At 46.1% G+C, this 24896-nt stretch overlaps 3 protein-coding genes and 1 long non-coding RNA gene across 9 annotated transcripts in view; 1 reads left to right on the top strand and 3 right to left on the bottom strand.

The window, feature by feature from the left end:
- SLC43A1 (solute carrier family 43 member 1) overlaps positions 1–7216 on the bottom strand; it is a 30066-nt gene extending 22850 nt beyond the window's left edge. Inside the window, exons 1-2 of one of the 5 annotated variants that reach the window (XM_079102293.1) lie at positions 7082–7216; positions 5584–5750 (exon numbers count right to left, since the gene is read on the bottom strand). In XM_079102293.1, coding sequence (XP_078958419.1) covers positions 5584–5737 — 154 coding nt within the window. In that variant the 5' untranslated portion in view covers positions 5738–5750; positions 7082–7216. The other 4 variants (XM_079102294.1, XM_079102295.1, XM_079102292.1 and 1 more) reach the window with 4 other exon arrangements.
- SMTNL1 (smoothelin like 1) overlaps positions 7204–24896 on the top strand; it is a 29877-nt gene continuing 12184 nt past the window's right edge. The window contains exon 1 of one of the 2 annotated variants that reach the window (XM_079102299.1): positions 7204–7343. Coding sequence is in view for 1 of the 2 variants with exons in the window: in XM_079102301.1 (XP_078958427.1) it covers positions 24477–24612 (136 nt within the window). In the remaining variant the exon portion in view is untranslated. Of the gene's footprint in view, positions 7344–24346; positions 24613–24896 lie in introns of those variants that run through there. The other variant, XM_079102301.1, reaches the window with a different exon arrangement.
- TIMM10 (translocase of inner mitochondrial membrane 10) lies at positions 17309–20405 on the bottom strand. The gene is made up of 3 exons (XM_079102645.1): positions 20259–20405; positions 19708–19823; positions 17309–17594 (listed from the first exon to the last, which is right to left on the bottom strand). The coding sequence occupies exons 2-3, from the start codon at positions 19776–19778 to the stop codon at positions 17393–17395; spliced, it is 273 nt and encodes a 90-aa protein (XP_078958771.1). The 5' UTR covers positions 19779–19823; positions 20259–20405; the 3' UTR covers positions 17309–17392.
- On the bottom strand, positions 20558–24451 carry LOC306639258. The gene is made up of 3 exons (XR_013757582.1): positions 24329–24451; positions 21048–23261; positions 20558–20882 (listed from the first exon to the last, which is right to left on the bottom strand). It is a non-coding gene; the product is annotated as an uncharacterized lncRNA (long non-coding RNA).

The raw sequence follows: 24896 nt of genomic DNA, 5'->3' as shown, positions 1-24896 counted from the left end.
TGAAGTGGACTGCTAATGACTCGAGGTCCATGAACACATCGCCTCTGGTTTACCATCAGTCTCTTGTGAGTTTAATATGAGCTAGTAGTTCCTGAGATATGATCACTTAGTCAGGCTTCTGAACCGGGATGCACAGACCTCTTAGACCTGCATCTAAGGTAGTCACAACAGAAGTCTTTACATCCAACTTCCCGACCTTCATCGACAGATGAAGTGAGACATGGAATATGGAACAGGGAGAATGTATTTAGTAAGTCAGTGACAGAGCTGGGCTCAGAGTCAGGGAACAGAGGGTTTCCCAGGGTTGGTGTGCACTGCAGGTGGGCACTCAGGTGGGTTTGTGTGGTACATGGAATGGCTTCTAAGGTTTCAGTTATTAGCTATTTAAATGTGTATTGGAAGCATAGGTATATTTATGTATATGTGAATGATCAAAAACATATATATAGTCAGGTGAAGCAGTGTACACCTGTAATCCCAGTGACTCAGGAGGCTAAGGCAGGAGAATCCAAAACTCAAGGCCAGCCTGGGCTACTTAGTAAGACCAGTCTCAAAATAACAATTTAAAAAGGCTAGGGATGTGGCTCAGTGGTAAAGTGCCCCTGAGTTCAATACCTAGTAACACATATATACACACATAGGAACACAATATATGTACATATACATACACATATATCATATTGCATACAATATATACTAATTATATATGATTATGCTATTATATAATGGTATGTTATATTATTATACAGCACACTGTTATACATCTTATGATATAATTTTATGCATTATACATAGTACATAAAACATGTTTTATATACATCTGTTTATAGATGAATATGCACAATATGTATGACAACATCAAACTCAAGATTTCAAGCATATTTGCACTTGAAATAATAGTACCTGTGGCACAATGATGTGGTAAAATCATGAAGGTGGACTGCAAATGATCAGGTCTGAGAAACACTGGAAAATGGGATTATGGTTAACCTTTCACCTGTCGAATCCTGGTTCCACTAGCTATGCTGCTGAAACTATCCAAGTCTCCATTATCCCATCTGTGAAATGGGGACAGTGGCCTCAAGCACCTAAGAGGCTGGCTCTGAGGGCTGCCACACAGGCACAAACACACTCACAAAATGATCTCATCTTCTTTGTCTCCCTCGGACTGTTCCCTTCCCAACCTCCCAATGCCTCATTTTTGGGCAACTGCAAGGTCACATTCACTCAAACACCTTAGGGCTGAGCTCTAGCTGGTCTTGTCTATGGCTGGTCTCCCTCAGGAGAACCCTGAGGTCAGGGACATCTATGCTATTCCTATGAGGCCCAGCAGAAAGGTTCTGGGGTCAGAACTGAAGCTGAATTCTCACTCTGCTCTTTATGAAATAGCTAGGTGACCTTAGGCAAGTTACTTAGCATCTCTGAACTTTAATTTTCTCTTCTATAAAATGAGGTTATAATACTTATCTCACAGCTTTATGGTAAAGACTGAAAATCGAACTCACAAATAGTAAATAATAAATTTTTACTAAAGGACTACATCCCCAGTCCTTTTTACTTTTAAAGATAGATTCTCGCTAAGTTGTTGAGAATGGCCGGGGTTGGAGAGATAGCTCAGTTGGTAGAGTGCTTGTCTCACAAGCACAAGGCCCTGGGTTCAAATCCCCAGCACTGCAAAAAAAAAAAAAGAGAGAGAGAGAATGGCCTTGAACTTGCAATCCTCCTGCCTCAGCCTCCCAAGTGCTTAGTGATTGTTTAATCATTGTAGCACTTATGCTGGATATATAAGAATGTGTGATAAACTGAGTTACCATGGCCGATATTCTGAGTAACAGAGTCCCCACTAGCTGTGATGTCCCTTGAGGTGAGTACCCATCAAGAAAGAAAGAAGATAGAGGGTATAGCGAGAGAACCCCAAAAACCTACACAATGAAAACCTCAATAACCAGCTCCTTTATGTAGGCGTTAAACAACATCCTTTAGTACTCACATCATTATTCTGTAGTGGGAGTTGACAACTGTACACCCATTTAACAGACTTGGGAAGAAATGAGATGGAGAGGATAAATGATGTGCCTAAGTCACTCAGCCAATGAGGACGAGGCCAGGTCCAGAACATAACAACCCTTATCTGAAGCCCAAGTGGTGGTCTGCTTGCTCTCATCCATTTTCACAGCCGCGCCAGGAAGTGGGGATTATTGGTCCCAGTTCACATATGGAGTAATGGCTCAAATCAAGTAACCAGCACAAAGTTAAGTTGAAAGACACCCTTTCTGCCTCTTCCCACACACTATCGGACACAGCTTCCTGGTCTGATACTAGATTCCTGGGACAACTGTAGCGGGAGACTAAGACCCACAGTGTATGAGGTTCCAGGCAGCAGGAAGTTGACACTTTTGATCTGTAACATGATTGAGACAGAACAAGGAATAGCATCTCTGAGAAGCCTGACAGCCAAACTGCATTTAGGCCGGAGTCCCTAGAATGAGAGAAAGGTGAAAGGGGGAAAGAGGCATGTGGTTCTCTGCTTCCCAAGAATGGGCAAAAAGTTTCTGAGAAAAAGGTGAAGGGTTCACTTTGGTCACTTCTAGTGATCCCAAACAGCCAGACTTAGACACACACCCACTTTTGAGCAACTCAAAATAGCAGGTGGATACCTCCTGCCATATGCAAAAATTACACAAAAAATGGATCAGAAATCTAAGTGTAAGAGCTAAAACTATAAAACCAAGAATACACAGAGGTAAATCTTTTTGACCTTAGATTAAGCAACACTTTCATATTCATGACAGAGTGGAAAAAGAAAAAAGTACATAATTGGACTTCGTCAATATTCAAAATTATCATGCACTAAAAGACACCACCAAGGAGACGAAAAAGCCAGGCACAGTGGCGCACACCTGGAATCCCAGGGGCTGGAGAGGCTGAGGCAGGAGGATTGCGAGTTCAAAGCCAGCCTCAGCAACTTAGCGAGGCCCTAAGCAACTCAGAGAGACTCTGTCTCTAAATGAAATACAAAAAGGGCTGGGGATGTGGCTCAATGGTTAAGCATCCCTGGGTTCAATCCCTGGTACCAAAAAAGATAAGTAAAAATAAATGGATATAGAGTTATGTTTGGGGGAGGGGGGCAAGGAAAATGTTCTAAAATTGATTGAGGTGATGACCGTACAACTCTGAATATACTAGAATCATTATTTTGTATACTTTAAATGAATGTCTGTAAAATATCTAAACTTTAATCTTGATAAAGTTGTTTTACATCTTTTTTTTAGAAGCACGGGTGAAAGGATGGGTCCTTAAAAGGGAAGCAGGAGGTTTGTTTTGGGCTTTTTTTTTTTTTTGTAGATGTAGATGGACAGAAGGTCTTTATTTTATTTGTTTACTTTTATGTGGTGCTGACTGAACCCAGTACTTTACACATGCTAAGCAAGTGCTCTGCCACTGAGCCACAGCGCCAGCCCCAAGCAGGAGGTTTTCAAGTGGTAGAAATAGCTTTTCTCTTTTTCTTTTCTTTTCTTTTTTTTTTTTTTTAAGATGAAACCCAGGGCCTTGAGCATGCTAGCAAGCACTCTACCACTGAACTATATACCCGGCCCCAGAAATGCTTTAAATACTGGCTATGGTGATGGTTACGAGGGTCTACAAATTTGTCAAAACTCATCAAAATGTATGATGTAAATTAATCTTCAGTGAAGCTTATTTAGAAAAACCTGGACCCACCAGCTCCAGGTGGAAAAGGCAGGAGGAATAAGGGCAGACCTTCTCTAGGCTCCAGGGAAAACTCAGAGGGGACTTGGGTGTCGTATGGGTTCCCTAGCGGCCCTCCACTTGATCCTCTCGGCCACCCTGAAATGCCTATCACTTCTTCTCAGGCCTTCTCCTTGACGACCAACCTGCCTTCCCAGGCCAGCTCAGCTCCACCTCCTCCAGCCCAGAGAACTGAGGCCAGAAGGCTCCTTACAGATAACCCTGGCGGGGATGAGACAGCCCCCAGGGTGGAGCAGCTGCTGCTCAGGGCAGAGATCGGGACCTCCCACCTCCACCCACAGGAGCTGATCTTCTCCCACAGCCTTAGCGTGGCTGTGAGACAGTGTTGAGTTGAGTTGAGGAGACAGGAAATGCCAGAGGGACACTTCCATTTGCCAAGCATTGCTGAGTTCTCAACAATGGGACAGATACTCTTATTGGGACATAAGTTATAGTTCCCATTCTGCAGACCAAGTAACCCAAACTCAAGGTCTAAGGAACTCACTGATGTCACCCAGTTGGTATATGTGGTGGAAGCTGGGAATCAAATCCCAACTGGCCTGCCTTCCAAGTTTACTACCGAACAGGGAGGGAAGAGAAGAATCAAACCCCACTTCCACCCAGCTCCTTAGCTGAGCTTGCAGCAGAGCACTTTCCTTCCCAGAGAAAAGACAAGTCCCAGACATCAGGAGGGGAAACCCCCTTCCCCTGGGCAGTGGCAGACAGTCTGTGTCTCCAGCTACTTCTCCAAAGGCATTAAGAATTCTCACTCCAGCATTCAGAGCCACTGGACAAGGTCAAGATGATTGAAGGAAAACAGAGATCCCCCACAATGCCCATTCTAGAGGAAATAGGGCTATGAACTTCATGCAAATGGAAGATTCGACAACCTGGGGATTTCAAGGTCCTGAAAAGGGAAGAAAGCAGGCCCCTTCACATTCACACTTCTCTTAATGGGTGCTCCCCCCTCTCCCCTGTCCCCACTACAGGAGATTGAACTCAAGAATGCTCTACTATTGAACTATATCCCCAGGCCTTTTTTATTTTGAGACAGGGCCTCGCTAAATTGCAAACACTGGCCTTGAACTTGTGATCCTCCTGCCTCAGCCTCCCAAGTAGCTGGGATTACAGGCATGTGCCACCACGGGGGATTCCTTTTCATTTTTAGCTTTATAGCAGCAGCCCTCGAGAAATACCTTGGGAGCACAGCTCAGTGGCACATGTCTGTAATCCTAGCTACAGGAAGGCTAAGACAAGAGATTCGCAAGTTGTAGGCCAGACTGGCAATTTAGTGAGAACCTGTCTCAAAATTTTATTATTTTTTTAAAAGGGCTGGAAGTGTAGTTCAGTGGCAGACCCCCAACTCCCACCCCAGGTTCAATCCCCAGTAACACACACACACACACACACACACCCCACAAAGATGAAAGAAATTCCTCCAGGTCTGCCAATGTAGCTCATTGGTATTGAGCTCTATGTTCTGACCTCCATCCCGAGCACCTCGCTCTACACACAAAGAAACCCCTCCCTCGTCAGGTGCGGCATTTTGGAGAGTGTACGTCCTGCTCTGTGCTGGAGGCTATTAGAAACTTAGAACTCTGGATGCCCGGCCAGATACCCAGCATTCAGTGGCCACTGGATGAGATATTTCAAGAAGAGTGGGCAGAATGCCACTCATTTCCTGATGAAGGTTTAGGAGGTCAAGAAGTGAGGCTACCCAACTCCCAGCCCAATGCTCCCGTTTTGAGCAGCCCTACTCTATCTACCTTATCAACTGTCTTTTTCAGCTTCCACCTCTTCCCTCTGGGGTCCCTGCCCCACACCGCCCCATCATACCTGGGCACAAGCTGGAATAGAAGCCCTCTTTCTTGAGCATGATGAGCAAGGAGCCCCAGCCCAGGAGCACCGCGGAGAAGAAGAGGTTCTCAAGCACTGCGGTGCAGGCCATCCACCAGCGCCTGCGGTACGCCTGCTTCAACGTGGGGGCCATGCTGGCCACGAGGCTGCATAGAAACAGAGCGCTGAGCGAAGGACCTCCCAGCGGCCCCTGGGAAGGGTACTGCATCATGGTGGCTCCTGAGACCCCTAGTGCCAACCCGCGATGGAGCCTTCATGGAGGGCCCGTAGAACCCTGGACTTCTTAGCCAGTTCTGCCGAGCTGGCTCGGTGCGCTCTGGCAGTGCCAGGGGCGCACGCGGCGCTGGGCTCCCGCCGGGCCACTATCAAAAACAAGGAAGGTCCTGTCTGCGCGCAGAAGCTTCCTGGCGCGCTGCCGGCCTCTCCCACCCAGCCAAGGCGTGCAGAGCCAGTTTTTGGAGGCCAAACTCGAACTTCCCCCAAGTCCCCAGGGGTCAGTAAGGTGCAGAGCGCGTCCTGAAGTCTCCGCCGGTCCATGTCTGGCCTCGTGCCCCAGGAAAGATCCCCCCCCCCCCCCCCCGAAACAGGCAGGAGGAGGAAAAGGGAGTCTGAGGCTAGCCCAAGACCCCTCTTTCCTGTTGCCCCACTCAGTCCACTCCTCTCCGCTGGCGCCGGGCGAGAACAAGTCCTCCCCTTGCTACACTAGGCGACCCGTGTCCCTCCAGTCTCATGGGCCAATCCAACAGCTGCCACGTGGAGGGAGACCCAGGGCGGGCAGTGTGGCGTCCCCACGCGCCCCTCACTCACTCCCAAGATGACCCGCTCCAAGTTGCGCGCCTAGGAGCCCGCCAGCTCCCTCCAGCCCGGGGAGGGGGCTCAGGCTCAGGCAGGAAGTCCGGTGGTGGCTGACTTTATAAGGGCAGTGGCGGCGGATGGGTTGGCGGGCCGGCGAGCGAGCGAATGTGTTTACCAGAGGTGGGAGAAAGGAGTCAGAGCTCGCCCCGGCCCGGGCCGCCACCGCCATCGGGGGAAGAGACCAGATGCCGGCAGCGCGGGGACAGGGAGCGACAAGACAAGTGGAGTGAGACCGAGGAAGGCGGAGAGGCGAGGGACTGAGAAGGGCAAGATAGAAAGCCCAGTATCGAGGGGTGGGAAGCTCGAATCTCTCCCGGGAGGGCCTCAGCACCCTCATCAGTGAAATGGGCTTTCGATTCGGGGCTCCCGGAGGTCTCTCCTGACAAGTGTCGCGCTGAACAGAGGAAGTGCAGCAAGAGGGGGCCGGAGAGGAACACCAGAGTCCGCCGGGCCAGAGTAAAAAGAAGGGAGGGGCGCGCTTGGAGAGGGCATAATGGGCCGGAGAGCCAAGAGCTCAGGTAACGGGCACTTCTTGAGGAGTCTGGGAGTGGCGACTGGAACCGGGCCGGGTGGCTCTCAACGCACGCGCAGCTGAAGACCCTTATTCTCACGCGCGGCTCACCTCGGGTCCCAGGCAAACGCGCCTTCTGCAGCAGCGAACGCCCCCTGGAGCGCAGACCCGTGGCAGAACGTCCACACTCGGGGTGTCCTGGGTCCGGCGGGCCCAGCCCTGATCTGCACGCACGCTGAGGTCTTCCCTGTGTGTTTGGACCCGCGGGCCTTGAAGTTGTAACCCGACAGCCCAGTGGTCTCGACTCCTTGGCCCTCTTGGGAGAAGGCACGGAACTTGGAACCCGCCGGGCGCCACAGATCCGCCAAGCAGGGTAGGAACGAAGTGATCTACCGCGTTTGATAGTTGTATTTACACGCGTCCGGAGCTGCGCCCCGAGGTGGGGGCGGGAGCTCTCTTCCCTTCCCCTCCCCCTAGGTCGAGTTTCACATGCACGTGACTCGCCCGCTGGTCCCCAGATACGCTCCCGAGGCACACGCCCCAGATCCTAAACGTCCACCCTCGACCCCCACCTTCTCCCTTGGCCGCCTGGGCTAACATCTGGCAACGCCTTCTGCATCTTTGGTCAAAACAAAGAACGACGACTCTGCTGCAGCAGACCAGCTGAGATGCTAGGCAGCCCTGGGTGGGGTTTTGAACTGTGCAGTTGGAAGAGTTTTCCAAGAGGCAGAATGACTGGTTTCTTTGGGTTTCATCCTGCTTACGTCGGAATTTCGACTTTGAAACTGACTAGCCTGGGTTACCTTGGGCAACTTACTTAACTTAGCTTTTAGTTACCTCCTCTGAAAATTCAGGTAACGAGAATTTACCTACCTGCCAGAAGGGATTAGGGATTACGATGTGGGCATAAAGCTGGGTATAGCACTTAGCATAGTAAGAACAATATATGTTGATTGCTGCACTGCTGTCATTATTATTTCAGAAGACCTAGTGATCAGATGCTTCGGGCCACTTAATGACTAATTTCTGAGGCCCCACTTTCCTCATCTGTAAAACAGAGGGAGGTGTCACTGCTTGGACCACAGTGTGGATTAATGAGATGATGATGATGGTAACAGCAAATACAGATGTTAGTTTAAGAAAGTGTGTTTGAGGGAAAGTGATGATGGGGCATGGCCCTCGACTGGAATCCCAGCAAGGCAGGAAGCTGAGGCAGGAGGATTGCAAGGTGAAGGCCAGCCTGGGCAATTTAGCAAGACACTGTCTCAAAATAAAAAGGGTTGGAGACATAGCTCAGTGGTAGAGCACCCCTGGGTTCAACCCAGGGTGTGGGGAGAAAAATGATACAGGTGATACCCATAAAATTCTTCGAGAAGGTGAGCAACTACACAGAAAGTTCTAAGAAAGCCTCAGACAAGACAAGACCGCTGAGCAGCTGAGCCACCAACCCCAGAGAAGAGCATTGCCAAGTGGCTACCACAAGCGGGGGATGTTTAACAACAACAAAATATGCACACATTTAGACATCATAACTTGACTCCGGGAGAAAATTGAGACTTGCAGCTGACAAGTGGTGGTTAACCTGAAGTCAAGTCTGTGGGGCTTTAACCACTGCTCTTTCCATACCTCCAGGCCAGGGGAACAACTGGAGCCAAAGCTCAGCAGTAGGAAAGGCACAGGAAGTTCTCCCTGGAAAAGCCCCCGGCGGACTTTGATGGTTTCACTCCTTACAATGCAATACTGGGGCAGGCAGGGGGTGTGGGTCAGTGGGAAAGCCCTTGTCTAGCCTGTGGGAGACCCTGGGTTTAGTCCCCAGTGCCACCAAAATAAAACAAAAACTGGCTTCAAGAATTTCAGGTCAAGGTCGAACTTCTTAGCTCAGTACAAGAAGAGCTAGAATAAATGTTCTAACCCAAGAGGGTCATAGATCTCCTTGAGAAAACAATAAAATATTGTTAATCCACTCTGAAAATACTGGTACACTTAAATCTCAGGGTCGTGGGCTGGGGCTGTGTCTCAGTGGCAGAACGCTTGCCTAGCACATGTGAGGCCCTGGGATCGATTCTCAGCACCACATAAAAATAAGTAAAATAAAGGTAATATGTCCATCTACAACTAAAAACAGTTTTTTTGAAGCAAGCACCTGCATATATGTATGTTTATAAAAAATAATCTTGGGGTTTTGTGGACACCCCCCAGACGCTGGTGGCCCATGTACCCCCATGACTAGGAGGCTTGCCCTTCCTCATCCCAGCCTGTATTGCACAGTCTTAGAAGTCTTAGATGGCACCCTAGAAGTGCCATCTCCCTGTGGGAAAGGGCCTTGTCTGCTGTGTTCGCTGCCTGGGTATCCACAGTTCCTGTTGCCCAGAAGCTCTCTTGAGCACTTGTGCAACACAGGGTCCAGCCAGCTGGACCTCTCTGCCCTTGCACTTGCTGTCCCTTCTTGAGGGAATGACAGGGTCCCCTCTTCATTTCCAACATATTCATCCTTCACAATTCAAGTTTCACATCTATCTGGAAGCCATCTAACCTCCTATGCTGGATTAGGGCCCTTTGCCCTAATGGTCCCCCCAAATGCTGTGCTAACCTCCACTTAAGCCCCCACACAGATCTACAACCATCAGTTCAGTTCCTTCCTCCCTTTCCCCACCACATGAGGTATCAATTCCTTGGAGGCAAGAACAACCACATTGTAGGTAATGTGTATGCCTGCTGCCTGTCACAGGACCTGGCATGTAAAACACCCGGGGTAAACATTTGTTGAATACATGAAAAGGGAGTGGCGGGAAATGAAGTTGGAAAGGTAGGCTAGGGCCACCTTGGAATGACCTCTGTGAGGCCAAGGACTTCCAGTGCTGTGAAGAAGGTGATGGGGAACTCCTGGATTTGGGAGGTTTTTTGGTTTGTTTTCTTTTGGTTTTGTTTTTCTTATTTTCTAATAAATGGGATAGATATGGTCAAGTTGCTGTGTTTAATGAATGGAGGACATATTGGAAAGAAGACCTCAAAGCAATTAGGAGGTCACTGAAATAGTTCACATTTAAAAAAAAGAAAAAAAAAGTAGGGAAGCTAAAGGGAGACACCCAAGATATACCCCTGTACCAAAATCAATAGGATTTATCAACCTCTTTCTTTTTCTACCTTGAAAAATGAATTCCCCCTTCCTAGACTGTTTTCCTGATACTGCCCATTGGACCTCATGTGGGCTCTGGCTAGACTACTTAGCAGCTAACTGGACAAGAGCACTGGCTCAGGAGTCAGGCTAGGTGTAAATCCTGGCTCTGTAGCTAAGTTGTGGATTTTACCCAAGGTGCTTATTTCCTGAGCTTCAGTCTGCTTTTCTAAGTACTGAAATAATAGTACCTGATTGAATTCATTCTGTGAAAATAGCCTAAAAAATATGTATCATAAACTTTGCATGAGGAATGTCCAAAAAATTACATGGCCAGTTTAGAAAACCACTTAGCAGACCCTCATATAGTTAAACATGGACTTACCATTATAACCCAGGAATTCGTCTCCTACATATATGCCCGAGAGAACTACATAGGTCAACACAAAAACTCATACAAAGTGTTCACAGCCATATTATGCATAATAGCCAAAAGCACACACGATCCAGTTATCCACTAACTGATGGAGAAATGGAACGCAGAATACCCACACAATGTGATGTTGTCCGACCATAAAAAGGAATGAAGTATGGATAAAAGCTACAACATAGGTGAGACTTGAGAACATTATACTAAGTGAAAGAAGCCAGACGCAGAAAGCCACATACAATTGCATTTATAAAATGCCCAGAAAAGGCAAATCCGTAGAGACAGAAAATAGATCAGTGGTTGTGAGAAACTAGAGGAGGGGGAAATGGGGAATGACTGCTAATGGGTATGGGATTTCTTCTTGTGATAAATGTTGCATAGCTAGAAAGTGGTATGGTGGTACAGTTTTGTGAATATGCTGAGATACACTGGATCATAGTCTTTAGAAGAGAGGGTTTTTTTAGTGTGAATTATACCTCAATTTAAAAAAACAACCTTCACGTACATCAAGAACTAAGGATTGGATGGTGAAGGAGACATACAGGCCTTATCTTTAGAGAACAGTCAGTGGGACCCAGGCATAAATGAATCAAATAGTTACACACCGAGTGTAATTTCATCTACAGGAAGTGCCATGGAGGAGAAAGACATGCTACTATGGGAACGTATCATTGTTGGGGGTTGACCTAGTGGGGGAGGGTGGTCCTGGGGAAGTCTAAGGGTGAGGTGTGTGCTGTGATCTGAAAACAGCTCTCTGGGGCAGAGTCAGTAGGATTTATCCACCCCCAAGAGGAAGAAACACCACTTGAAAGATCCCACACCAGGAGAACACCTGAGGTTTCAGGGAGGTATGATGAGGGCCAGCATGGGTGATCCACATGGGATGAGGGAGTGGAATCTCCTAAGACCTTAGGCATGCTCAGTAATCTCAAGTGACCAAAACTGGCCTTCCTCCCCTACAACCTGCTTCTCCTCCATTGTTGATTGTGAGCATCACCCTCTCCAAGGGCTTAAGCCACAAAACTGGAGTCATCCGAAACTTTGCTCCATCTCCCTCTCCACATCCAATCTGCCAGCAAGCCTGTGGGCTCCTACCCTCTGAAGACCCACACCTACATACACAGCCCCCCCCCCCCCCCCCCCCCGCAGGCCACTGCCTCTCTCCACTCCAGTCCATCAGCTCTGGCCTGGACTTCTTGCCACACTTCCAACATGGCTTTCCCAATTCCACACCTGCACCTGCCCAACTTTCCAGGCAGAAATGCAGATTTGATCAGATCATTTCCCTTGAGATGCTTGAGATGCTTCTCATGACCCTTGAGGAAATGACACTCGAGGACCCTTCTCATGACAGACTTCAACAACAGCCCCTGAGTCCCGTGTCAGCTCAGTCACCTGCTGCTCTTAGCCCTCCTCCTTAGCCTCTCTCCTGTTTTTGTTCTCACCATGGTAACTTCCTTCATACCCATTAGTGCTCCATGCTCTCTTTCACCTCAAGTTCTTCCTGGGCCTGGAACATTCCCCTGCTCTGGCCTTGCTAAGCAATCCTTCAGATTTTTTTTTTTTTCCCAGTATGAGGAATCAAACCCAAGACCTTGAGTATGCTAGGCAAGCACTCTGCCACTGAGCTACATCCCCAGTGCTGTTTAAATAGTTTTTATTGTGAAGGGTTTTGGAGAGTTTCCCAGGCTGGCCTTGAACTTATGATTCTCCTGCCTTTGCCTCCAGAAAAGCCAGGATTATAGGCTTGTGTCCTGGTATCCAGACCTTCAGATCTTAACTTAATGGTCACCTCCTTTAAGCGCCTGATCCCTTGCAACTACTTATTTGACAGATCCTTTTGCATTGTGACCTGTGTAACACCTGACTTTCCCCTTTGATAAAACTCATCACATTGTGTCTGTTTCCTTTGATGGACTATATGGCTCAGAATCAAGCACCTGTACCTCCTTCATACTATCCTCCCACCCTGATACCCCTTTCCCAACAAATCCCTACTCATCCTTCGAATTACTGATCCCTTCTGGAAGCAGCCTTGCCCAAGCACCCAGACTAGAGGGGGCACACACCTGCCTTTACATAGCGCCATGCTCCCTGAACATCCGTTGCAACACTTATCACAGAAAGCACCTATTTTTAACACTGTCTCCCATACTAGATTTTTTTTTAATCTTGTTTCTTCTGTGCCCCAGCACCTAAAACAATACTTGTCACAAGACTCCTCTCAGGTCAGCCCACAAAACTCATATGAAAATCCCTAAAATTGCATGCAAAATCCTACATGCACTGGGAAAATGGTTCACGATTTTTGTCAGGGTTTTGTTGTTGGCGTTGTCGAGTTTTTGTTTTGTTTTGTTTTTTTGATACTGGGGATTAAACCCAGGGGTACTTAACCACTATGCCACATCCTCAGCCCTTTTTGGTTTTTTATTTTAGTGAGACAGGTTCTCACTAAGTTGCTTAGGGCCTCATTAAGTTGCTGAGGCTGGCCTCAAATTTCCTCCTGCTTCAGCCTCTGGAGTCACTGGGATTACAAGCATCTGCCACCATGCCCCACTTTGTCAGCTTTTTTTGGGGGGGTGGGGGGTACTAGGGATTGAACTCAGGGGCACTTGACCACTGAGACATATCCCCAGCCCACTTTAGCATCTTATTTTAGAGACAAGATCTCACTGAGTTGCTTAGCACCTTGCTGTTGCTGAGGCTGGCTTGAACTTGTGATCCTCCTGCCTCAGCCTCCCTGGCTGCTGGGATGACAGGTGTGCACCTGGTTACTTTTTAAGGGTCTAAGGCCTGAAAGAAGTTATAAAGCTTTCCCCAAATGCTGAAGGAGCTGTCTTCCTTTCAAAACAGTACTGCTAACCCAGACTATGTGAAACCATATATATATATATATATATATATATATATATATATATATATATATATGCTCCAAGAGGACAAGGATCTTTATGTTTTGTTTATTGATGTATGCCAAGTGCCTAGGATGGTACCCGGCACATTCTCAGTGTAAGTTTGAAATGACCAACCTTGGTCAATTGTATCAATTGTGTATTAGTTACCTATACATGTATTCATTATCCATTGCTGAGTAACAAATTACCCCAAAACATCATGTCTTAAACAACATTAGCTCAGTTTCTCTAGGCCAGGAGATAGGGTGCAGCTTAGGTGGATCTGTTGCAGGGTCTCTTACAGACAGCAAAGAGTGGGCCAGGGAAGCAATCATCTGAAAGCTTGGCAGGGGAAGGATCTGCTTCCACACTCACATGGTGGGTAATTCAGATTCTTGCTGGCTATTGGCTGGAGGCTGCCCTTGGTTCCTAACCACATGGACCTCTTCACAGGTCAGTTCACAGCATGGAAATATGAAATAAACTTACTTCATCAGAGTGAGCAAGGGGGAGGGAAGAGACAGAAAGAGAGAGAGAGAGACGTGCTAATGGACATTGCAGACTTTTGTAACTTAACCTTGGAGTTGGCATCCCATCATCTCTGTTGGTTCTGTTTGTTAGAAGCATGTCTCTAGGTCTAGAGCATACTCAAGGGAGGTCCCAGTGATCTTGCAGGCTGCCTACTGCAGACACTTAACATGTTTTCTCATGTAGCATCCAGTTCATCTTAATACCCAGATGAAGACCCAGACCAGAGGCCTACAAGTCAAGCAGATGATAAAGAGGGAAGAAATTAGTGGTGGGAGGTTTGGTGGATGGCCAAGCCTCTGCCCATCCAGCAGACTGCTGCCAACCAGAAATGCAGGTTGACTTATTGTCAGATTCATTTTTGTTGTTGTTGTTTTGGAGAGTGCACGCAGTACATGTGGCTGAGCTACATCCCCAGCTCTTTTCATTTTTTTGAAACAGACTTGTGATCCTCCTGCCTCAACCTCCCAAATTGCTGGGATTACAGTTATACATCACTGTGCTCAGCTTTTTTTTTTTTTTTTTTTTTTTTGTGGTGCTGGGGATTGAACCCAGGGCCTTGTGCATGTGAGGCAAGCACTCTACCAACTTAGCCATATCCCTAGCCCCTTCTTCTAACTCTTTGAAAGAAGCCAAAGTGCAAAATCTTATGAAACATTTCCTGATATTTAAAACTGATAATCAAGCGAAAACATTTGAGGATTAGACTTGTGACTCTTTCCTGTGGCAGAAAGATAGATAGATAGATAGATAGATAGATAGATAGATAGATAGATAGATAAAATCCATTTTTATTTCTTACACCCTTTATACATGAGCTCCATTTCTCCTACCCTCTACCCTAGCACTCTTGCTCACTGGGGACAGGGTCTAGCTAATCGCTTTGGACATTTTGCCACAGCACTTCCATGTAACAGGCCAATAACAAATATTGTCAAACAACATGTGAAACTACAGACACATTTCCCACTGGGGACCATTGCCCTCAATCCTAGAGTAGTGCTTTAAAGTGGCCTTGGTGTCTAAATTGGAACCCCAGCTCTACTACCTGTTTGCTGTATGACTTTAGGTTAGTTGCTAACCTTTGAGACTCAGCTTCTTTATCTGTAAAATGAGAATACACACACCTACCTCATGGAGCTGTGGTTAAGATTAATTGGAATTACATACTTAAGGGACTTAGCACAGAGCTTAGTGTGCTATTGCAACTCAATAAACTAAGCCGTTTTTCCATCATCACTTTCCCTCCTGAGTCCTTGCCACGTCTCCCTTTAATCCATTACCTACCATCACCGATCACTTACCTACCTGGCTGGGAGTGAGAGTGAGCCTTTAAAATGCAGAGGTCATTGTCACTGAAAGGTTTCATTCCTTCAATTGTTTGCTGATACTCTTAGGAGAAAATCCAAACTCCTTAACACAGCTCACTTGCTAGGTTCTTGGGGAACTACACCTTCCCAGCCTTCAAAGCCTGTCTCTCAGCTCCACCCTCTTCACACTTGACACCATGCTGTGGCTTCCTTTCCCAGTGAGTACTCCCCATTTTTGCTGCTTCAAAGCCTTTGCAAGTGTTATTGCTCAGTAGGATCCTCTTTTCCGCACTTCTTTTTGTTCTAACTATGCACCAAGAATTCTCGCCATTCCTGGCTAAGTGTACCTGAGGTCAGGAGCAGTTTTTCCTCACCATTGTCCCTCTTTTCCAAGTATGACACTAGTAGAGAACAAATGCTAAACATTGTGGAATTGTCCAAAGCAGGCAGACCTGTGAGCTGACAGCGCCACCTGTTGACCCAAACTGTACTGCAGTACCTGGAAAGGAGCCTTAATGTTCTTCCCATGCCTAAGGTGGGACAATGTTTTTTGAGTTTTTACAGGGGTCCCTCTGGGGTCTCCGCCTCCCACCAAACTTAGCAATGAAAAGAGCTACTATTATTGAATATTTAAACCACTAAGTCCCAAGTTTTTAATTTTACAAATATTTCAACACAGTTACATTGAAATAAGCTAATATTTGTCACTCAATTTTTTTTGTTTGTTTCACATCTGGGACAATGAGACAAAATGGGTTCATATACAGTAGGCACTTTTCAAAGTGTTTTAGTTATAAATGGTTAAGTTTGATGACCACCCAATTAGGCATCTAGGTACTTTTATTAAGGGGTTAACTGAGGCACAGAGCAGTTAAATGCCCTACCCAAGATCACACAGCTAGAAAATCTGTCAAGACTCAAACTCAGTCTGGCTTGACCCTGCCCTTGTACTCCAAAACTCGCTGTCCCTATCCTCTGCTTTACTCCATCTCCAATAACCCACTTCCACCTCAGATGTCTCTGCCATGAAGACCCACTATGACGGTACTGCTACTGGTGCCACAGGGGTCAACCAAACCCCACCTGCTACAACCCACGTTATGAAAGCTGCACAGCCCTCGAAGGGCACTCTTCAGACAGAACTTATACTTGTCTTGCCCCCACCAAGCTAGGCAGCAAATGCAGTGTAAGCCCTGGCCTTCATGTCACTGCTCCATCTGCACGACCTGCAGCAGGCAGCCACCTCTCTGAAACTCCTTTTCCCAACAGGACCTTTAGCCCAGATGGGTGGATTAGCTTGGATGTTTATAAAGAGTGAGGAGCACAGTCTGATTCAAGTGAACACCAAATGGCAGTGGTGATCACTCAGTCCTTGCCTGAATTACCATGGAGCTGGGTCCCTTAACAACCTGACACTGCCATCCAGAATAAAGTCTGGCTGCTTGCTCTTTAAGTCCCATCTACTTTTCACACCCTCCTTTACATCAGTCCTTTCTATCATTTGTGGAAATGCCTGCTTGTCTCCATTTAATTTTTAAGTTTTTGGGTTTTTTTTTTTTTAAATATCTGTTTAGTGCTTCTTATACCCCAATCATTATACTATAGCCAGCAAAGCATTTAATATGCTTTTCTCATATTAACTCGTTTAATCCTCACAATAGCCCTCTGATTATCCCCATTTTACAGATGAGGAAACTAAAGCACAGAGAAATGCCACATTCAGGGTCACACAGCAAGAGGCAGACCCCAGGTGCAAACCTAAGCTACCTTAACTGTTCATACCTTTAAAACGCTATCTTGGACTCCCTCTGCTGGTAGAGGCTGTGCCTGATTTTTTTTTTTTTTTAATTTCCAAATGCTAAGCATACTGCTTTAAACACAGTAAGTGTCAACAAACTTACTTTAATATACATACATATATACACATACACGCGTGTGCGCACACACACATACACACACACAGCGTCACATATCAGTGTAACAAATATCCCTTCCACAAGACAGCTCTACCACACTCAGGGCTTCTGAAGATGCTCCAGAGAGAGCCTAGGCCTGGCAGTCTTCACATGAAACCCAATACAGGGTATTTTTATTAAACAAGTGGGGAGGAGCAAGGTGCACCCCAGGTATGAGCTGTCTGGGGCCTCAAGCAGGACCAGAGCTCTGCTGCACCCTCTTCATCAGCTCTTCATCCTGCATAGATAACTCTGTCAACTTTTTGCCCATCCGTTCATGGATGTCCAGGTACTTGGACACACATCGGTCCAAGCACACAGATTCGCCCTTGGACAGTTCTGCTTCCTTGTAGTGGGGAGGCACGCACTTCCGATGGCAGGCACTCGTCATTCTGAGGGGAGAGAAGGACAAGGTCCTGTCAGTAGCATCCTGTGGCATAGCAGGAACCCTCAGTCATTCCAACCCTGTTACACTGATTTCTCTTTCCCCAAGAAAGCAGTGTGAATCCATCTTGGAAGGTTTGAAAGAGTAGGAACTTTGTTTGAGCCCACTTACAGTGACTATTTGTTGAATGCTGGCTTTATAAAAGGCCTCATGCTAAGAGCTTTACATGGATTCTTTTATGCAATCCTTCTGATAATTCTATGGGACAGGCACAAGCATTATCCTCATTTTATGGATGAGGAAATTAAGGCACAGAGAGACTCAATAATTTGTTAAGGATCACATAGAGCCAGGTAGTCTCACTTCACAGTCTACATCTAAAACTCATTCTGCTAGGCATGGTGGCACATGCCTATAGTCCCAGCAGCTCAGGAGGCTGAAGCATGAGGATCACAAGTTCAAAATCAGCCTCAGCAACTCAGCACTCAGCAGGGCCCTAAGCAACTTAGAAAGACCTTATCTCCAAAAAAAAAAAAAGAGAGAGAGAGAGAGTTAGGGATGTGGCTCAGTGGTTAAGCACCCTTAGGTTCAATACCTGGTACCCACCCCCTCTCCCAAATCATTCTAATTTATAACCTCCAAACAATCCAGAGAACTTCAAGTGATAAAAATAACAAATATGTGATTGTCTCGTTTGGGCTTGATGCAAAGGCCCTTTGTATTTAGTGTTTTTAATGTCTCTATGAGGTGGGTACTATTATATGTCCATTTTATAGATAAGGAAACAATTATCAAAACAGTATAAGCCCTGGTGGAGCCAGGACTGTTCCCAGATTTGCTAAACAGTTGAGAGCACCAGTTGATGTACTAAACCCAACACTGCTATTGACCTGTGTGGGCCCTGAGGAAGTTATTTAACCTCTAGAAGGTTCAATTTCCTCTTCTTAAAATGGGACTAATAAAATTAACCCACTGGATTCTTTTGAGAATTAAAAAGATAATGCAGCTGGGTGCAGTGGCATATGCCTATAATCCCAGTGAGGCCAGAGGCTGAGGCAAGAGGAGTTCAGTTCAAGGCTAGCCTCGGCAACTTAGACTCTGCCCCAAAACAAAAAATAAAAAGGGTTGGGGATGTAGTTCACTGTTAGAGTGCACCTGGGTTCAATCCCCAGTACCACCAAAGGGAGAAAGAAAAAGATCATGCATATAAAACGCTTGACAAATGCCTGCCAGGGTAAATATTAACTACTAAAAGAACTATTGTTATGGGGCGCAACTTAAGAACAGACTGATCACCACTGAGAAGTCCAAATTTGAGAGTCTTTATTTAGCCGGCCGGCTGACTGTCTCACACAATGCCCCAAAAAATGGCTATTGGGAGAACAAACCCAACCACAGGGTTGTAGGGGTTCTTATACCAAAAATTACATTAATCATAAGTTCTGTTGCTAGGATTCGAAATCACACATTAACACCATGAGATCATCAACAGAGGGGGACATGGGTCAAAATGACTCTTACCTAGGTACAAACTAAAGAATGGTTGCTAACATCCACACAATCACCATTCACATGGTACATTGTTTAGGAGCAATAGGAATCAAAAGAGAGCAATTCTGTACTACATAAGAGTTGCCATTGTATATTATTAAACATGTCACACCAAGTAACTGATGATGGGCACAGAGGCAGGGTGTTCCCATGGGAGAAGCTTATTTCCTACATAACACGGAGTCTCAGGGCAAAGTGGTGTCTGTTTAGTCATTTCCCTTAGAGTCTGGCCTATAATATTCCCATGGAGCCAGATCTGTCAGCCCATCACACTATTTTTCCAAGGGCAAATGCTCAACTGTTCTTAAAAACTAACCAGAGTCTCTTGGAGCTTCTCTTCCTGCTCTTGTTTCTTCATGCCAGTTCCATCCCCATCCAAACTCCCAAGTCCTTCTAGTGACTCCATATTGCATCTACATTAGTACCAAATACGGGGTGGGGATGGGGAGGGTTAGGCTTCAGGGTTCCCTACAATGAGGAAAGCATTTGTTAGAAGACATCCACCTCTGCCTTCGCTAAAAGTGATCAGGGCTAATTTTCCAGCACAGGGTAGCGCAGGCTCTCCTCACCGGTTGTACATGTCCGCCATCATCTCCACCTCCAGCTCCGCTGCCAGCTGTTGGGCCCTGAGCGGATCCATCTCGGCCGAGCGCCGTGCAGGGAACCTTCTCCCGATCTTCTAGTCCTGAGAGCAGCCATCAGGGTCAGCACCGACCCCTCCCATTCACCCTCCTTCCCAGGGGCTACCGGAGGCAGAGGAATCATAGGGCGTGGGACCAAGAGGAGCCCCCGACCTCAGGGAGCTTTAACCACCCTTCTCCCAGATGTGGAAAAAAGCACGAAAGGGATCACTGCCTAGCCCAAGGTCACTCGGGATGTCACTGAGGGTGCTGGAAATCGAGCCCCCAGCCCTGACATCCTGTCCCTAGAGGTCACCCTTATCCGGGAGAAGATGGAGAGACCAGCGGAACTCGAACCGCGGGCCGGACCCTCTGGGGCCCTGGAAATTGGACTCTACGCTGAAAACCAGGCGCTCCGGACCCGGCCCAACGGCATCATCTCCGAAATGGCGATGCCATCACCATGGTAACCTTGAGGTCAGGGGCCACGACTCACTCACCACAGCCTGGTGCGAGACACAGTGCCCCCTGCGTCGCCAATTCGAGCAAATATTAGAAACTTGCCGGGTGCCCAAGTAGACCACGGCGGAAGCACGTGGACCACTTCCGGGAGAGAAGTCCCGCCTCCTCTTTGATCCGGAAAGAAATCCCCCCGAGGCGATGCTGGGAAATCGCCTACCATAGAGAGGGAACTGCCGGCCGGCTGAACGGGAAGGCGACTTTCAAATGCTAGAGGGGACGCCAACATACCATAGAGGCTTGTGTGGGGTGCAGAGCGCCCGCAGCCGGCTTAGCCGGGAAGTTTGAGTGTGTTTGGTGTCGGAAAGACGCCCACCTGGGCGTAAGTCACCCGAGAAGGTGGAAGAACACCCCCAAACGGCGGCCCTTCCTTTTCGTAGCACCTGGAAATCAGCTGGGACGCTTTAAAAAAACAAAGAAGCGATTCTCACCTGGGCACGGTGGCGCCCGCCAGGAAGCCCAGCAGCCCTGGAGGCTGAGGCAGGAGGACCGCAAGTTCGAAGCCCGCCTGCGAGCTTAGCGACACCCTGTCTCAAAACTAAGAAGTTAAGGCGCTGGGTTGTGGCTCGGTGGTGGAGCGCTCGCCCTGGGTTCGATCCTCAGCACTACATAGAAATAAAATAAAGGTATTGTGACCACTTACCATTAAAAAGAATATAAATAAATAGTTAAATGATAAAAAGGGGGGCGGGTCTGGGAATAGAGCGTAGTGGCAAAGCGGCCCCAGTACCGGAAGAAAAACAAGATCCAGACCCCGCCCCCCAAATTACCAATGAAATAAGAATCACTGAGGTTTCAGCAAATTTTAAAATTCTGCAGACTCAGGAGGCTGAGCAGGAGGATCGCAAGGGAGGCCAGCAAATTAGCGATCCCCTCAGCAACTTGGTGAGACCCTGTCTAAAAATATAGATAGATAAATTAGATAGGTAAGATATATAAATAGATATAGATAGTATAGATAGATAGCTGGAGCTGGAGCTCAGTGGTAAAGCGCCCCTGGCTTCAATCCCCAGCACCGACACGCCCCCATACCCGCCCCCAAATTCCCCAGGTGATTTCCACGTGCAAACAAATTTGTGAACCTGCTCCGTTGGCTGTGTGTCACTGAACATTTCTGCTCCCCACACACTCCGCCAGGTGCTGCAAAGATAAGCAAGATATGGTTGCTATTGCAAAAAGAGGAGACAAGTGCAAAATTTGTTTTATTCAACTCGTGTTAGACGCCCGGAGCCATAAATTCCTTTCGTTTACAAGATGAAATTTTATGACGGACGCAAGAATACCTTGCCCACTGGAGGAGATGGGGTGAACATTTTAAATGTAAGGATATTATTGTCCTTTTGTAATATTTTTAAATGTAAGGATATTATTGTCTGATGTGGGGTAGGGATAACAGGGGTTAAACCCAGAGCCTGCACGTGCTAACCATATGTTCTACCACCAAACTACATCCAGCCCCAACAGTCTTAATTTTAAACATCAAGCTTCCATTACTGCACTAAGGACTCATCTTCATAGAAGTCTATGTCCTGATTCTTTTGAGATTGAGGAATAACAGGTATTCAGTAAATTGTGTAAAACACATGAATCTTAAACTTGACTTATTGTGTGTGCATGTGCGTGTGCTTCTCACATGCTAGGCAAGTGCTCTACCACTGAGCTACACTTGCAGTTACACATCTATTAATTTTAAAAATATTTTATATTCATATAACCACACCCAGATGAAGTTATAAAAATTTCCTGTACTCTCAAAAGTTATCTCATGTTCCTTCCCAGTCCATACCCCTTCTCTAGATCTTATACCACTATTGACTTCTATCCCATCAGTTTTGTCTATTCTTGTACCTCATATAAATAAAAGTATGCATTATTTTGTTTCGTGCCTAATGTCTTTAAAAATAGTATCTGTAAGATTTCATCTGAACTGTCGTTTATGTCTGTCATTCATTCTTTTTTTGTTGCTGTCTAGTATTTGTGTGAATATACCAGAATTCACCCATCCATTTCTCTGTTGATGGACATTCGGGTTGTTCCCAAGTTTTGGCCATGGTGAATTATGCTGCTATGATATTCTTGACAGATTTTTTTGGGTCATGGAGATTGAACCCTGGACCTTGTAGAGACTAAGCATACAGTGAACCACTAAGCTACACTCTGAACCCCCAATACAGGTGTTTTGGTGGACATATCCTGCCGTGATTTTTGCTTTTGGAAATAGAGTCATATTGTGAACGACTAAAAAGCTGCATGGAAAAAGGAGAGGGGTTCTTACAGGAGGAATCTGACTTTTAAATGGGATACTTATTAGGTGCTATGAAAAGTTACATACTGTATGATTCTATTTAAATAACATTATCAAAATGACGAGGTGAAGAAGAGATCAGTGGTTGCTGGGGTGAAGGCTGTGGAGGAAAGGAAATATGGGTGGCACAGGGGAGATCTTAACAGTGATAGAATGGTTCTGTGTCCCGATGGTGGTGGTTACAGGAATCTATGAATGGGAGTGCACTCCTGTAATCCCAGCTACTCAGGAGGCTGAGGTGGGAGGACGATCTAAAGTTTGAGGCCAGCCTGAGCCATTCAGAGAGACCCTATCTTAAAAATTTTAAAAAGGCTGGGTAGCTCAGTGGTGTGTGCTTGCCTGGAATGTGTGAGGCCCTGGGTTCAATTCCTAACACCTCCTGGAAAAATAAAAAAAATCATAGGAGTATACACCTATATTGTTCCAATGTCAGTTCTTCTGGCTCCAATGTTATATGTAGCTATGTAAGATTTAACTATTTTTTATTGGTTCATAATAGTTATACATAACATGGTGATTTAGTTTGACATAAATGCTTGAAATATAATTTGCTCCATTTAAGTCCCCAGTACTTACCCTTGCCCTCCACCTTCTCCTTTCCCAAAATTTAACTTTCAGTGGAAGCTGGGTGAAGGGTATCCAGGGTCTGTCTGTACTATTCATGCAACTTCCTGTGAACCTATAATTATTTCAAAATAAAATGTTTTTTAAAATTGCTACAAAAAGGAAAACAAATCAAAAAGACAATGTGAATAAAGAAAATAATCCGTGACAGATACTCAATAAAAAGAAATCATGGTTCTCATTCTTTTTTTTTTTTTTTTTTTTTTTTTTTTTCCGTGCTGGGGATCGAACCCAGGGCCTTGGCACTCTACCGACTGAGCTATCTCCCAGCCCCTGTTCTCATCCTTTTTAAAAGACTTTTGTTGGGGCACATTTAGGACATACAGAAAAGTAGAAAGCACAATCTATCGAACTTCCATATGTCCATCATCAGGATTTAACAATTGTTAACACTTGATTATATTTTTTCTTCTATTTTTACCTCTAACAAATGAAGTCTTCTTTTACCCAAAATTCTATTTCCAGGCCCTCAAAATTATAATTTTTCTGGTTTTGTTTTGTTGTTTTTTGCAGTGCTGAAGACCAAAAACTCGGGACCACATACAGGCTGAGCTGTATCCCAGTCCCCATATAGAAGTTTATTAAGATGATTTAATGCAAATATTCTGTTTTCCCCAATTCTCAATAGAGTCTTTTTTAAAATAGTGTAAGAACACTTAATTTGAGATCTACCCACTTAATAAATACTTACATGTACAATGTAACATCATTATCTATATGCACCATACTGTGCATACAGCAGATTCCTAGAACTTTTTCAACTTGCATAATTAAAATGTTATATGCATTGAACAACAATTCCCCATGTCCCCTTCCCAAAACACCTGGAGAATCATTGTTCTTATTGATCATTATTTTATTGTTATTATTTACTATGAGACTCTGTCTTTCTCCTATACTTTTATAGTCGGACATTTGGAGACCTTCAAGTAGGAATCTCCAGTTGTCCCTGCAAAAGGCAGCTTAGATAGCTTCAGCTTGTGAGAATATCCTTGGACTTCGGATATGTCATCCAAAACTGCTGATCTCTGTCAGCACCGTGCTGGAACCCTGGCCTCTCGCTCTACCCTGAGTTCTATCTATTCCCAGCCTTACAGAGGGGAGTTGTGTATTGTCACTCACCATGGGACAGTATCATCTTCTTGGATGGGAACTCAGCTTCAGAGGAAGGGACAAAGAGTTGTCACCCAGAATGTCCTCAATGGTATTTGACCACTCATGAAAGGTACAAAGATGACCAAGACAGGTGTCTTCCCTGGACCACCCTGGGATGAGCCATCTCTGTCATCTTGAAGAGAAAGTTGGTTCAATCTTCATCACGGCTGTCGTTGTCCCTCACCATTTCTCCTCACCTCCACTGCTGACAGTCTGGTCCAAGCCACCACATCTTGCATCTGAGTCACTAAGTGAGTCTCCTGGCTGGTGTCCCCACTTTTGCCCATGCTTCTCCTTCAGACTGTTCTCAAAACAGCAGCCAGAGTGATGTTGTCAAAAACTAAAGTTAGACCATATCACTTCCCAACCTGAAACACTCCTATGGCTTCCAATCACAGAGCAAAAAGCCAAAATCCTCACTCGTGAAAGGGACAGAGTTACCAACAAGGCCCCACATGATATGCCAGCTCCCTGCTACTGCCTTTTATCTCCAACTCTTCTCCTGCCCTAGCGCTCTGCCCCAGCCTTGCTGACT

The sequence above is a fragment of the Sciurus vulgaris genome (genome assembly GCF_902686455.1).
Source record: "Sciurus vulgaris genome assembly, chromosome: 11".
NCBI classification, from domain to species: Eukaryota; Metazoa; Chordata; class Mammalia; order Rodentia; family Sciuridae; genus Sciurus; species Sciurus vulgaris.
Note: the sequence above shows the minus strand (reverse complement) of the source record. Positions and strands in the feature narration are given on the sequence as shown.

Bases quoted from the DNA above. Each gene is read 5' to 3' on its own strand.
- TIMM10 (XM_079102645.1), bottom strand. From the start codon at position 19,778: ATGGATCCGCTCAGGGCCCAACAGCTGGCAGCGGAGCTGGAGGTGGAG. The intron at 17,595-19,707 runs GTGAGGAGAGCC...CTCTCCCCTCAG, and splicing joins ATGGCGGACATGTACAACCG to AATGACGAGTGCCTGCCATC.